The sequence below is a fragment of the Cygnus olor genome, chromosome 1, assembly GCF_009769625.2.
Source record: "Cygnus olor isolate bCygOlo1 chromosome 1, bCygOlo1.pri.v2, whole genome shotgun sequence".
Classification (NCBI taxonomy): Eukaryota; Metazoa; Chordata; class Aves; order Anseriformes; family Anatidae; genus Cygnus; species Cygnus olor.
This window is the reverse complement of record NC_049169.1, coordinates 64291565-64307448: the sequence shown is the minus strand read 5'-3', so window position 1 is coordinate 64307448 and position 15884 is coordinate 64291565. Positions and strand designations below refer to the sequence as shown.

The 15884-nt window shown below is 43.3% G+C and overlaps 1 protein-coding gene across 1 annotated transcript in view; it reads right to left on the bottom strand.

Moving 5' to 3' along the window:
• The window catches only part of TMTC1 (transmembrane O-mannosyltransferase targeting cadherins 1), a 151825-nt gene that overhangs the window by 19636 nt on the left and 116305 nt on the right, over window positions 1–15884 (bottom strand). The window contains exon 12 of the mRNA XM_040545250.1: window positions 5641–5784. Within this exon, the coding sequence (XP_040401184.1) occupies window positions 5641–5784 (144 nt within the window). The remainder of the gene's footprint in view (window positions 1–5640; window positions 5785–15884) is intronic.

Sequence of the window (15884 nt, the reverse complement as noted above, 5' to 3'; positions counted from 1 at the left end):
AAGTTGAAAATTAATTACTGGCTGAAGTGCTTTTCTGGACCAAGGCCAACATATTCAGCACTTTGCAGGATCGAGGCCATAGCTTATATAAATCTCATGCAATCTGGGAGAACACCGAGTGTTGGGAGAACAGTCTGATACACTAATTTACCACAAACCGGGGATCTGCAGCAGGAGAAACTAGGTAATATATACCTTCAACATGACAGAGAGAGGAACAAATTCAACTGACACAAGGAGTCCATGATCACTTAATCCAATTTCTCCCCAAATTACTTTGCCTTACAATGCCCTCTTCTGATTCCCTCTTCCACTCGAGCCTCCAGCCTGCCCTCCGCAATCAGCATGGTCAAGCCGAATGCAAGAAATAGCTCTTTCCACCTGGAGCATCCCTTGCATATTTTTGCAAGTGCCCTGCAGTTTGAGAAGCATCAGCCTAAACTATCCTGCAGAAGCCTGCTCATCCACGGGGCTGTGAGTGGGCTATTGGCACTGGAGCAAATTTCATTCACAACAGAAACGGTAACCTAGGAATTAGTGCTCTAGAGAACTTTTTAATTTTCAAGACTTGTTTTATAATGCGAAGTTAGTTTGACTGCATTGAAGTCAGAAACACAGAACTCAGTAAGGGCTCCACAATTGTTCTGAACAACTTGGCTTTACACGATAATCCATGGGGAGCTTGCAGTATGTAACCGCCTGTCTGAAAGGAAATCTCTAAGCACGTTCCACTCCCTGGGATTAAACCAATTCAGACAATTTAGATGCACTCCTTTGGTTTTCATCTGTACTGTGTGGATGACACCAAAGCGGGGTGTCATCCACAGCCCAGCAATACAATGTAAGGCAAGGTTGCTTTTCAGAGGTACCAGGTTTGACAGAAAGATCATGAAGTTCAGCAAAATCAAATTCATGTCCTGCACGCAGAGTGGGATAACCCCGTGGACCAGCACAGGTTGGGGGACAACGGGCTGTACAGCAGCTCTGCAGAAAAGGCCCTGGGGATCCTGGTAGACAACACATTGACCACAGTGTAGAAGGCCAACAACGTCCTGGGTCAGTGGGTCCAGGGAACAGACATTTCCCTTTTATATGATATTTGTGAGACGACATCTGGAGCAATGTCCAGTGCTGGGATCTCCAGTGGAAGAAAGGCATGGACATACTGGAGAAAGTCCAATGGAGAGCTACTAAGAAGGTCTGGGCTGGAGCACATGTTGCATGGGGAGAGGCTGAATGAGCCACATGTGTGCGGCCTAGAGAAGAAAAGGCTCGGGGTGACTTCATTGCTGCCTGAAAGTACCTGGTTGGAGGATACAGAGAAACCAGAGCCAGACTCTTCTCATAGGTGCACAGTGACAGGATGAGAGACAATGGACACAAGCAGGAACATGGGAAACTCTGACTACATACAAGGAGAAATGTTTTTCACCGTGAGAGTGATAAAACATTGGAGCAGGTCACCCAGAGAGATTGTGGCATCCCTGACCTTGGAGGTGTTCAGGATTCAGCTGGCCACAGCCCTGAGCAAGGGGATTCAATTTGACCTGCTTTGAGCTGTGAGCTTGACTAAGTGATCTCCAGAGGTTCACTCCAACCTAAGTTACTCTTTGAATCTACTGTAAACTTGACATTGCCAGAGCTTTTTGGTTTTGTTTCCTTATTTTTAAACGGGCTAGAATGTGCATGTGATGCTGATGTATAACTTCAGCACTTCATACAACACAGAGTATTCTGACCAGAGACAATCCAGAAAGCCAGATGCAGCATCACTGCATGTTATTGCTCAGTCTGCTTCTTTGAAGGGAAGGGAGGAATGTTTCACTTTCTGAAAGATCTTACATCTCAATACTTATAGTATCTATCTGATGTTTTCCAGTGTCTTCAGACAATTATATAAGCCCATGCTAGCATGTTATATATCCAAAAGGCTGTATTAGAGAGGGTAGACAATCCTCTTTTCTCTGACTAGATGGGTTTGTTAAACTTGGACTAAATCAGGGCAACAAATGCACAGGACCTTGAGCTACTCTGCATTCCGAAGAGAAGCAGTCCTTTGAATAAACTCAAGATCTCAGGGGACATTGTTTCTAGGCACTTCACTTTCTCCTTGAAAATGCAGCCATAACCCTCTCAAAACACGTAAGAGTTATGAGGCTTTTCTTCATAAGAAATGCTGCACTGAATATTAGAGCATAGAGAGAGAGAATACAGTAAAGAGTAAGTTCTCTCCCATTCTGCAAAAGAAAGCTGAGATCCTAAATATTTACTTCAGATGTTCATAATATTTTATTTCTTGTCCCTTTACAGAATAGCTCAGGGGCTATAAATTTATGTGAGGTATTCTGAATGATACATATTTATCTCAGTTTTTCAAGCTGTAACTCAACAAAACTGAATCTATATAGAGGAGTTAAATATTTATATAACAGGAAATATTGAAACAAAATGAAAGAAAGCAGTATCAGGCTAGGCTGCTTGGAACCATGAAAGCAGAGAATGAGATTTCTCCCTTTTAAGCAGGTCATCTTCTGGGGCTATTTTAACTATTAAATTCATCTGCATTGTTTAATTATCCACTGCCCAATATTTATAGTAGGCAAGAAAATGATGACATACAACTTTATTTTAGAATAAGTAAACAAAACCAGAGGCTTATTCAGACTTTATCCTGCAATGGCTCCTGAGAACATTCATCTTCTGGCACATAGCTGTCTTCATCATGTGCAAACAGAAAATGGAATCTCTTTTTCATCTAGGGTATCCACAGAAAAAAAAAAAAAAAAGGAAAAAATACATAATAATAACCCGAAATTTCCACTCTGTTGTCCAAACAATTTTCTAGTCAAGCTTAAATCACAACATGCTTGAATAGACAGCTTATAGCCAGGGAGTAATGAGCAGCAGATACCCACATGGGAACAGCAATCCCATCCTTCCAAAACCCAGGAGTTCCCCTTTCAGCACTCCAGAGGTAAAATCTAGTATCTGCAATTGGATTTCCACACTGCGAGCAGGAGTGGGTGTACGGAACTTGGCAGAATCTGACAGAAAATTCTGTGCCAGACCATTTTGCTATGTGTCCCAGTACAAGTAATGCTGTTACTGGACATGCCTTGGGTGCTGCAGATGTGGCTTTTCCTGATCTGTATCAGGTGTACTCACCGAAGCCTCTGTAAAGAGGACAGAAAATCCTCACATCTCTTGACCTTTTATCCTTTCTCTGCCCTAAGTTTAAAAATCAAAACACCCTTCATAATGTCTCATAGCACAGCCGAAAATTTAGTATCTGCCTACAGTATTCTGCAGATTTTCATTCATTACCTAGATTATACTAGCATTATAGCATCTGCAGAATACTGCTTGCCCTATATACACAGTGCAGAACTGGTCTCTCTTTCCAATAGATCACAGTCTCCTATATGGTTGAATACAAGGATAATTTGGTAGAAAATGCACACAAAATCGAAATTATAGGAATAGGGACCTCGAAATCTCTGCCTCATTCTCATGTGGTCATCTCACATGTCACCTCATGCTCTCTGCAAATTTGATGCATGATCCAGGAGAGGTGCTAGCAAGGGGGTTTGAGCTACTGTTTTAGGGGAGACATTTACGCAACATCTGCTCACACAGCATCTGCTTTACACGTGTGCTATTCCCTCCACCACGAACTCTGCCTGTTTTTGAGCAGCTTTTTTTAAAGATAAACAGGGAAATGAGAATACCATTTCTATTATAATTAATACTGTGCGTGTGCCCAGGTGCGATGGATTGCTTTGGAAACCTAAAATAAGTTCACAAAATAGGAGTAAATGGGTGTGGGAAAAGAGGAGAATGGAACCTGAGCACTTTATTTTAAAGAGTTTAGCAGAAGTATCATACACCTTTAACTTATCACAATATGTGGCATCACAGAAGGATGAAGAACACACAGAATTTGATGGGACACACAATAACTTAAACATCCCTTTAGGAAAAACATGACATATTGCACACAAAACAAAACAAACAGCAGTTCTAAGAGAATTTCCCACAGGCCTCCTTTGTGCTTTGCCAGGGCAACAAATCCAGTTTCTACCCATATGCTGGGTCATACGAGCCCAACAACTTGCCAGATTTAAGCATTATTGACATGGAATGTCCTGATGCTGTTTCTGGCTTATGTCCTTTTGTATTAATATTTCATATTTAAAAAAAAAAATCAAAGAATAGTAATTAAGACAAATGTGATGGATTAAAAGGACTATATATATATTTTTTAACAGCATTGCCACCTAAGATTAATTTCAATCAACCAAATCTCATGAATAATACAAAGACTTTCAATTTCTTTTGTAATAAGGCTGTCTTTACCTTTCTTGTATTTCCAGTAAAGCATTAACCTACCTTTCTACACATCTGCCATATTCTAACCCCAAACCATCAGGTTTACTTGTAATATTACTCTGGCAACTTCTCTGTTACTGAATGGACCAGGCAGAACTTCAGCAATCCGCTTAATTTCCTTCACATAAACTCACACTTGAAGTTACATTTCAGAACCAGAGAGATCAAGCGTGTTTTGATGAGACAGTGCCACTTTATAAACAGCCCAACACTAAAGCCCAATCTGCTCTGAAGGATTTACCAGAGACCGGTTACCAGCAATATCCCCTTACAAAATAGATGCAATTTGTATCAGCAGAAGTGTCTTTTTACTGCTGTTGTTTATTCAGTTCTGCTAGAAAAAGAAGGAAAAAAAAGAGGGAAGGGGAAAGAAAAAGAAGAGAGGAAAGAAAAAAGGAAAAAGAGGAAGGGAGGGAAGGAACTCAACCAATGTTATCTTGACAAAAACATGGGTATTTTTTGCTGGTGCAAAAAAGCAAGTGTAGGAATAGAAATTTTTGTTTGTTTGTTTTAATTGCACCTCTGACAGATCTTAACGTAGCGGCAAAGCTTCTCTTGTAGATCAAAGTTCAGCCTTTAGATATGGTTAGTCAAATTAACTTGCAGGATTATGATTGCTATTCTCCTTGCTAAAAGCTAATGCTCTAAATAACGAGTCCAATTAGGAACTGATCAACTTGTCTTCTAGCTCAGTAAAGTAAACACGTAGGGATGTAAACCAGCTTTCCCCTCAAATCCAGACCCACCCCACCCCCTGGAATGGGATGAACCTTCTGCCCTTTTGAGCATCTCAAGAGTATTTATGCCTAAACTACACATCTGACCTTCCAGTTACAGCTAATGAGGAGAAGTGGGAACTTGCAGGGAGGGATTTGCTGGATATGTGTTATTCATTAGATCTGTATCAAATGCCTGTCTTTGAACAACATGGCTTGCTCCACTGGAAAGGTTCACATCTCTCCATTGAGACGGAAATCCCAGGTGACTGGTTTGGATTTAGACACCTCATTGTTTCATGCCTAATTTGGAACAAGTGAATGCCCTCCAGCTGAAGCATCGTTGTAAACAGCACCTGAACTGACCTGGCAGACAGTGTAAGGATATCCAGACTAAGCCTTGTCTCTGTGCCAGCAGCCTTGGCTGCCAGTAAGAAATAGCACCATTCCTTCACCAGTTGGCAGAAAACCTACTTTGGTGACGTGCATATGGAGAATCTGGATTTCCTTGGCCCCAGTTCCGCATTCAACTTACTTGAGCAGGTTGCCGAGATTGAAGAGAGCTCGATTGTGCTGAGGGTTTAACTGAAGGGCCCGTCTGTAGTAGTCCTTTGCCTCCAAAACGTCTTTGGTCAGCGTCCCCAAGTTGTTGAGAGCACTTGCATGACGAGGGTACAGTCTGGGAAAAAGGAAATAATGAATTATGCACACTCATTAACTGATACACATAAAGCTCAGGTCACCAGCTCCACCATCATTGCTCTTTGGCACTCAGTACAGGGAAGGATGTCAGCTAGAAAATGCCATCTTCCCTTAATTTGCTGCAGGTCCTGATGGGATCATGAGGAACCTTCTCAACTCCCAAAGAGACTGTAAATCAGGTCTTCTCCTACAGTTCCTTTATGCTTCCAGGGCAGAAGAGAACACTCAACAGCTTTGAAAACCTATTTTACCCTCCCAGTAAGAGGCAGAATGAGTAGAGCAGCCTGAACATTTTTATCCAAGATACTTATTGAATAAGTAAGAACTACTTAGTCAAAAATATGTTTCCAATATAAATTTGTTTTGACATATACAGAAACCAACACAACACTGCTTAATTGTGTGTTTTTTAATCTGTTTCCCACAACAAAAGTGATAATAAAAAAGGGCAAAGTGAAACTTGAAATCAGCTGTTGAATAATGTTTTTTTTCAGGACCAATAAAATGATCAAAAAAATCTGGAAACAGACTGCTTAACAATATGAATTTCCTGAGTTTCTGTATTTTTTTTTAACACCCAGTTCTTCTTTTAACTGATCAGAAATTTAAATCTACCCATTTCAGTTTAACATTACACATTGGGCCCAGTGTACCTCTGTTAAAATTCCCCATGAATTAAGAAGCATTTTGTGGTCCACTCAGCTGCTTCTACGCTCAGGCAAAGTCATGCTCCTGCATTAATGGTTTGGCTTGTAGGTTTTTCACCAGAAAACTCCAGTGGTGAAAATGACCCAGGGCAAGATTTAGCATCCGGGACCCTCTGTATCACAGATGAGTGAAAACTGAGGTTAATTCTGACAACTAAACAAATACAAAAGGGTAGCCCACAGAGGGGGAAAGCTGGGACACCAGCTGTGCGAGAAGTGTTCAGAGTCCCCTCTGATGCTCTGGTATGAAATGGTGTACAGGTGCCTGCCCACTCAACTTCTCCAATGGACATTTTATTCATGATAGGAAGGAAGCAAGTCAAGATGGTCAAGGCTTCTGTTTGAGAAGACCTGGTCTCAAATCCCTCTGCCACTGCATGTTTTCTATTTCAGACCAGGAAAAGTCATTTGGCAATTCTTTCCCTTAGGTCCCTGTTTGTAAAGTGTGCATAATAGCTTTGTAATTCATGGGAGAGAGATGTGGATAATGACATTAAAAGTAGTTGGCTATGATAGCCCAGGGTATGGCACGAGGAGGGGCATTTAAAGGAAGAAGAGATTAGGGCTATAATGCAGTCTAACTCTAAAGTTTGAGACTGTTTCTAATCTAAGAATTTCCATGTTTTTTGTTTATTGTGTGTGTATTTTTTTTCCTGGAGTTTTTCATTATGTCAGTTCAGCCATGGGATTTTCTGTACTTAAGTACCGTGAATAATTTAGCATCTTATACACTGCTGCAACACTTGTATCAGTCACATTTTCATTCCACGGCACGTAAGTGATTCTGTCAGGGTCTTATTTGGGGGCGCAGCCAGGAACACACGAGGGAACTCCGGGAGAAGAGGACGTGCGCCAGTAACAAACGTGGGATATTTCCTACAACTAAGCAAGAAAAAAGTTTTCCACCCAACACTAAACCTAGCAGACAAGGATTGCAAAACCACATAGTGGAGGAGAGAGAGTGTTCAAAGATGCCACCGTATATATTTTTTTTTTAGAACTTAGCCTATTATACTGACAACAGATAAATGTAATGAGCACCACTCGACACACCCGACTGCTACAGGCTCTGACAACATCCCTCACGTCCAGATAAGCACCCTGTCTCTCAGAGGTAACCATTTCTCCTGCTGCAAACCCTCAGATGCAGCTTACACATACTAGCCACTGCTTTGAGTATCTGCATTGTCACAACCATTCACTACACTATCTGCATTCACTGCTCAAGTGATTTCTGAAGAGATCCTTCATTGATCTTGTCACAGAGGAGTAAGAAATCCAAGGCTAAACTGCAGTTGCCACAAAAATAGCATCGCTTTCTACCAGTGAAGCTACACAGTGTCTGAAGCACTTCTGGACGTGAAAAGCTGCCTGTACTTGGAGAAGGGTCAGTGAAAGACAAGGCGATGAGGGTAGGGTTTGAGTCTTACCCTGGCCCTAAAAACCACTGGCCAGCTAAGCTAAGCCTCCCCAGCTGAAGCAGGCTGGGGAAACTTTCCTCAGGAACAGCAGGGAAGCAAGGGAAAGGCCCAAGCTTGCGTGCTCCTTGCTACATGGGACGCAGCTCTGTGTGATACCTTGACTAGGATCTTAAGTGAAGCATGTCCTATCTACCTTCAGGCAAATAACCAAGGGCTCAGACTTGTTTCCCATTTCTTCCACAGGCTTTTGACATTATTTTCAAATAAAAAGATTTTGGAGTCATATTTTTGAGCCTTTTTCTCCATTTGGCTATGATAAAAGCCAAGCATCACTTTTGTCAGTACTCATGTATAAAAAAAGCTCTAATATCTGACATGAAGTCGCTTGATGTATGAGTGGGCAGAAGTATTTCAGACAATTCTTGGGAAAGTCAGAAACAGATTAATATTTTACAGCCCTAAACCTGATGCGTTTGCTCGCAAACTTTGAGAAATTTATTCTGCTCTTGGCCTCTAGTGCTCCCATGACATTTTAGGCCCAGGAGATTTGCTTGCACCGATCTGGAGAGGAATGAAAATTCAAAATTAAAAAAAGAGCACTGATTTCACCTTTAAACTGCACAGTTCTGACCAGCAGCTCCATAAATACACTTCTGAGCTCAGTGCTAAAACCTCTCGACAGCAAATTACAGGATGCAAACCCATCTCCCCTGTATCCTGGACTCTATTTCTTGTGTTTTACATTTATTCCTTACATCTCATTGCCCTTTCCAAGGAATATAAGTGGAAAAAAAAAACAGAACCTCAACTGGCATAAATTGTCAGCTTAAACCAGCTTAGCATCTGGCCTGCAGAACTTACAACATTTACAATTTTACATATCCGAACAAATGTTAAGAGAAAAATCCGAGCACAGCGAGATAAGGCAGTGGTGTTGGGCTTTTCCACTGGGGTTCAGTTTTTAAAGTTTTTATTGGAAAATTACTTCATTATGGCAGTAGAGCAAGATGCCACTCAAGTGAGCTCAGCAGAGAGCATAACCATGCCCTAGGACAGCATCACCTCCAGTAAATTAACCAGAGCCAGCGCCTGGGCCCATCACCATTCACGCTGTTTATTGCTGCCATGATCCCTACCAGGTTTACACCACTCTCAAACTGCTCCCAGGAGTGGGCCAGGGCTGAGCCCAGACCAGGGTCTGGTCCCAAAAGCCAGCTTGGCCTCAGCCCCCGTCTCTCAGATGCTTGCAGGCCGATTTACGCCAGTTGGCCCCAAGGCTGGAGACTGGGGCCCCGACCCTTTTTATTTATTAATATGGACATTGACTACAGGACTAATGGCCTTACTCAGGCTGCCCTCCGTTCATGCACACCCACCGCTGTTAACAGTAGCTTCCTGGGGATAAAAACAGAGTAGAACAAAGTCTTGTGGCTGGATTTACAGAACATCATATAACTTGACCACAGGTGACTAATTAAAGCAACGTTTACTAAAGAAAACGTTGCTGCAAAATTTGCAGACATACCATTTGCAAAGTGTTTTGCTTTTTGCTATATCTGAGCTATTATTTTAATGAATGGAAGCGTGTACTTTTTTTTTTTTAATGCTTTTGGGAGGGTTGTGATGTTTTCTGTGACTTTCAAAATTGGCCCCAATGCTTCCTGATGTCTACCTTGACTGTAAATTCTCCGATGCAAAGACTGTCTGTTCCCCAGGTGTATTTATTTCTCAGAAGAGTCAGAAACACCTTATCATGACAAGGAGGCCTCAAATTAACCTGGAGTCTCTTTCATGCCACAATAACAACAATACTCAGAGCCCAGACTTTGTTTTACAAATAGCTGGGACACTCGGAGTTGCAAAGAATTGGTTATTATAATGTATATGTTGTTTTATGACTTATCTTAAGAAACAAAGCTTTTTGTCTGGACACACACAGAGCTGTGTTTTCCTTGCCACCACCATTGATAATGGTAACAGTCTGCAGGCAATATCCTTCTTGCTATGCATCTGATTAAGAAGAAATTCCTTTAGGCTTCACCTAATCAAATGCAAGTGCTGCATTATTTATGAAAGAACGCTGAATTTCATTAAACTTATTCCACAAGAAGCAGTTCATGTAAAAAAATCAATTTCTCATTTCTTTCAGAAATCAGAATAATTTTCTTTCAAAACCTACATTCACAGATAATTATTACAGAAGTCTTGAAACAGCAGAATTACATAAAAAATGAAAAAAGAAAAATAAAAGAAACCAAGCCTATATATTTTAAAGTATATTTTAAATCAGACTGGGATTTCATTTCTAAAGAGAAGACAAGTGGGATGTTTCCTTGTTGCAGAATGAATAATTCAAATGATTCCTCCAGTGCTGTATCTGCAATTGTCAGAATAAATTTAAACAGCTTTCCCTTTAACTATTACAGGTATACACTGCACAAGAACTCCTGTTAATAATTATCCCCACTTCTTTTAGGCTACAAAATTCCCTCTAATACCATTGAACAAAAGCCTTATTGACTTGCACAGTCAAGAGATTTCTAGTTTTGTAAGACGATACCTGGCATAAAACATTTACGCTCATCAAAATGCTGAAGACCACTTATTTTGCTTTTTAATTTAATGCTGTTACTACCTGAAACATTAGTTTAAAAAAAAAAAAAGCATGGTTTTGTTTGGCAACATATTTATACTACAAACTGATTCCAGGAAAAAAAAAGAGAAAGGGAGGGAATTTGTTGTCATGGATACAACCTATAATCCGCCAAGAATTTTAATTCTTTTAATTCAGATGTAGAGAGACCACTTAAACACTTGGCAAGCTCTGCTTGCAGTCCTGCCTTTAAATGGCCCTTGGTTTGGTGCCAGAGGTATTAAGGGGGCAAAAGGCATCAGAATGACAACTCCCCGCTTGCTCTTTGAGTGTTACATGGGTTTTGCACAACCATAGCTGTGCAGGGGCAGAAAGCAAAAGGGATGTGGCCAGGCTAGAGCACAGTTATCCAGGAAATGCCCACGAACAGCATGGAAAGGGCTGCACCGACAGCTTTTGGGGTCCATGCAGCTCTGCCCAGCCTTGTGCTACCCTCTGAGCACCTGTGACAAGCCTGTCCAAAGCACGCTCCCTCCCAGTGACTTGAAACACAAGTCTTTAAGGCCATCAGAAACGCCATAAGCAGCATGGGACATAATTAACCTAACAGCCATGCCACGGCAGCGGGAAGGAAAAACCTGCCTGCACCACCTTGCAAAACGTTCAAAGAGCCTCCAAGCATATTCTTGTCTGCCCAAGAGAAAAATCAGCAAGTGGGAAGATGCAGCAGCGTGCCTGGCTTTTGTTACGGCACCTTTGGATGAAAGCATGCGTCCGTCCAAACTTGGCGTTCACGGGGAGCGCTCCACCTCTGCAGCAGCTGCGATTCATTACCTCCGCCGTGCCGCTGTGAGCAACCCGCTGGAGTTACCTCTGCCTTGGCGAAAGGAGAAGAGCGGCTGAGGGCCCTGCGACAGACCTTGTTTTCTCACCAGTCCTTCATGCTGCTGGACACCTTCCAGCTGCTGCTCTCCATCCATCCAGTGCCGGTGCGACCCTACCGCAGTGCTCAGCAGCTGGAGACTGACTCCGGCCAAATTAAGTGTGCAGAGTCTAACCCTAATTAGCCAAGCCCTGTTGCTTGCCGGCAGTGTGGCAACTTGTTTTTCAGACACATTTTGCCCTGTTCCAAAACATGCTGCAATATTTTATTGGCACCGTTTTGCCAACAAAAGTAAGAATATTACGTCAATAATGTTTCACCTGTGCCAAATCTTTATACTACCCACTTTATATTTACTCTGTTATAGGATTTCAAGCCAATTTTCCAATCTGAATATTACATCACTCTCATTTTCATGTATTTACATAAGTTCTCAATAAAGCTCTACATCAGGTTGATTTAAAACCTGACTTGATGCAGCTGTGAGAGCAGTCATCCTACAGGGAACGATCCTGCAGTGGCAACAATGCGGGCCGTGGCCTCATGATAGCATGGCACCTTGTTCTGAAAGCTGCTCTATGTGATTTGGGTCACAGAGCCAGATCCTATGTTTTCCTCCAAAAGACCTTCAATTTGCAGCATTTGAATTCCTTTTATAAAGGGAAAGACAATCCTGCAATATTAAGCAGCAGCTTGTTTCTCTTGAAGAGTTCTAGGAGTTGCATCAATATTTCCTCAAAGTTAACACCCTTCAGCTTGGCAGAAGATTTGTGGCAGGCTGGGATTTTATTTTATTTTTTTAACCTGGAAATCCTGTTGAAAGCCAGGCAAGTGAGAGATCTAAGGCTTTTCGGTTCCTTTGAAAGCCTCAGGCATAATCTCCTTCACCGAAAGCATGACAAAGCAGTGAGGTTCCCGGCTGTATGCAGCACAGACCCGAGTGCTGCTATTGCATTTCACCAGCAACAAGCTGAATTAGTGCTTGACACAACGCTAGAAATGAGGCAGGGAGTGAGCAATCCTGCCCTGGCATTGTTCCCGCAGCTTTCAGAGCATTTCTGGGCACCCTCCCTGCAGCAGCTGCCCTGCGGGTGGTCCTGTGGGTCTCACTAGGGTCTTTGCTGGCATTACATGGACCTGATCAAGTCCTGATGGAGACACCAAGATCACAACTGGTTCACAAAGTGATGCTGCATGAAGTTAGAGAGTGGGACGCCTGATCTATTTCAGACCCTCCTGCCACTGCTGAAGGGCTGGGGTCCCCCACAGGTGCCTTGGGTGCCCCAGCTCACCTCAGGTGTCTTCTGCTGTCTAAGAGGCAGAAGTCGCCCTAGTTTCAGCACTGAGCACCAACAACACGGACACGGAGGGACAGTGCTCACCTCTCCCATGGTTTCCCATATGGCCTAGCACAAGTCTGCCTTGCAGAGTCCATGTGACCTGCCACTAAAGTGACAGCACTGAAATGTCCTTTTCCTGTACCACTGCCTCCCTGCTCACAGCACAAGCCCTCTGCGCTGAAGACACTCTCCAGCTCTGTTCACAAGCTGGTAAAACAGGACCTTGATCTCAGCTGGGACTTCCAGAGGCCAAGCTGGTATAAATAGCAAGTGCTGAATGGCAGCCAGGGCTCACGGGAAGGAAGAGACGTCCTGGCTGCCCTGCTCCTCCCCTGCCCGGCAGCTCGCAGGCAGCAGGAGCATCGGGGCGAGCCTGCTGCTGCACACAGAGCACAGGGCACGGCAGCCCCGCTGCGCCCCAGCATCGAGGGAAAACTCAGCAGGACGGAGACGTGAAAAAAAAGGGCAGCTGAATAGATTTAACCTGTAAATTGGCAAAAGCCATGTGAATTTTTTGACCCCAGCACCCATTTTAAGAAAATCATATCCAGAAGCACGACATTTAAAAACCAAGCCTGTAGCAAATTAAACGGTATTTCATTAAATCTTCAAGCTTGGGTGGGAGCAGAAGCTAAAGATTTGGAGCTCAGAAGGACAAAAAGGGTTTTATGTCAAACAATGTCACAGCTAAACATAAATAAGTAAATAGATAAAACCCCTCCTGCTAAACTCGCATGTTCCCTGTGATGCTGAGGCAACACGAGGTTATCAAACGGGGCTGCCTGCTTCCGCTCTCACATAAAGAATTTATGCAGGATCTATGTAAGTCCTTAAAATCCCAGAAACTACTCAAGCCCAACAAAGGACTGATAATTCACAACATGCCTGCCTTACAGAGAGAGCAAACAGTGCAGGCTTCTTCAGAGAGCTGACAGAAACCAGAGGAACATCACAGCGAACAGGAGGCTGCGAGTTTGGGTGAGTTCTTCAACCAAACAATTACATGAGGGAGCAGAAAAACAACATATATCTTGTCTAAGCAGATGGGACAGAATCATGCCTGTCACCTCGCAGGGCTCCCAGGTGCTGAAGGAAGCTGTAAGTACAGCCCCATAGTGCTGTCCGTGATCATGGGATGGCTGGGGGTTGCCTCAGTCAGCGGTGTAAATCAGAGCAGCCCCATTCCATCACTGCCCAAATTGCTCAAAAGGGCCATTCAGGTGCCTGGGGATAAAGGAGAACACCTCACCTTCTCTTGCCAGAGCTTTGCAGAAAGGCTCAAGGCTATCCTCAACAGACACTGACTAGGAACCAATTTTTCTGCTGCCCCTTACTAAGGATTGGAGAAGGAAAATCTCTGATTTACTATGGCAATAACCAGTGCTACCTGTCTGTTCTTCAAGAAAAAATGGTCACTCAAAGTTTTCATAACGGCAAGGGCAGCTAGCTAGGGGAAAAGAAATGTCTGTGGGAAGAGTAAACACCCTTTGGATCTGAGGTTCTTTTTTGCCAAAAGTGAAAAAGTAGACACAAACATCTGCAAAACACAGCCAAAAGTAGAAACTCTGCATAGCCCACATGAAAATTGAAATAGATCTCTTGTCTTGATAAGAAAAAAGCTTTGCACCTTGACTGGGGAAGCGGTTTCCTATTCCTCAAATTTTTAGCACAAGTCCTCAATACGTATGTGCTTTTGCTTTCCTGCAAACACAGTCAAAGCAACGAGGCAGTGCCTGAGGAAGGTTACAGAGCAGTCTTTACAGCTGATGGGGGCTCTTCTCCAAGAAGATGGTTTTGACAAGTTAGCAAGCCCCTGAATTATAGCATAGAAGCACCTACACCCATGAAAGAAGCCACAGCCTAGGAAGGGACCCAGACTACAGATACCTACATCCCGGAGGGAGTTAGACATCTGTCCAGCCCAGCAGGAACACCCAGCTGCCATGGCTGCCAACGCAGTCACACTGCACACAAACTGCCTGTACTTCAGGGCTCATGGGTGCACTCGCTTTGGTTTGAGTAAATAAAAGCCTGCACCCTGATTCATATTTGATCAACAACAACAACAACAAAAAAAAAAAACAGAATAATTGAGCAAAGGTGGCGGACACCCTAAAACAGGCAGAGATTAGTGTTTGTAGAGAACAGGTTCAAAAATAAATTACACTGGCTGAAGTAATTTGGCCATCATCCCATGCACCGTGTTGTAAAGTCTATTAAGTCTCTAATTCAAATTACCAGGCAGTCTTTTCAACCATCAGTTACTATTAAAATCACTCAACAGGTTTGTCTCGCCTCAGGACAGCCGCCGGGTACGTATATGAGCGCACCAATTCCCCAACAGCTTATTGTCAAGGCGCGGTTTAGAAGAGTACCGCACAAAGATGTTCCCGATAGCCTGGACCTGTCTCAGGCCTGTAACACACGCTCACACAGGGAGTTATGTTAAGTCTCTGGGAAGATGTTTCATCAAATGCCTGACCAGAGGGCTTGCTCCAAGAGCCTGACCCCAGTCACCCGCGTGTCAGAAGGGCACGCAGGGCTTCGGGAGCAAACGTGGCCCTGGCAGCGGCAGCAAAGCAGCACTGCACATTTTTGACTGCCTGTAAAAACAGGCTAACAAATGGTGCTGGTATTTTAATTCTTTCCAGAAATAAATCACAGATGGTATCCAAGGCCACCTGCAGTCCACGCTGAGAGGCATTTTCAAGGCGCGCACACACACACAAAGGGCCGTACGAACACTATTTTTTTACTTCATAGAGAGTGTAATTTAACTGAATTTAAACAACCCCAGATACTGTTGATTTAAGATATATAAAAACCCAGTGGGTAGGTGTGTGGGAAAGCTTAGCAAGAAACCTGAGTCTCCCTTACAGCATTAGGGCTTTATTTCTAAAGTGGAGGGGGGAGAAAGAGCCACTGAGCTTGCTCCCATTCCTGCAACGTTATGCACCAACTTATTTCCTCGGTGAGGGATGTGGGTACAGTACTCACACTGCCTCCTCCTCTAGCTAGCCTACGTTCAAGTACCAAGTACACATAAGGATGATCTCATGACGCTTCCTTGTGCCACAAGCCAGCGTTCCCAGTTTCCACGCTGCAAGCCCTTAGCCATATTATTTGCAAGTTC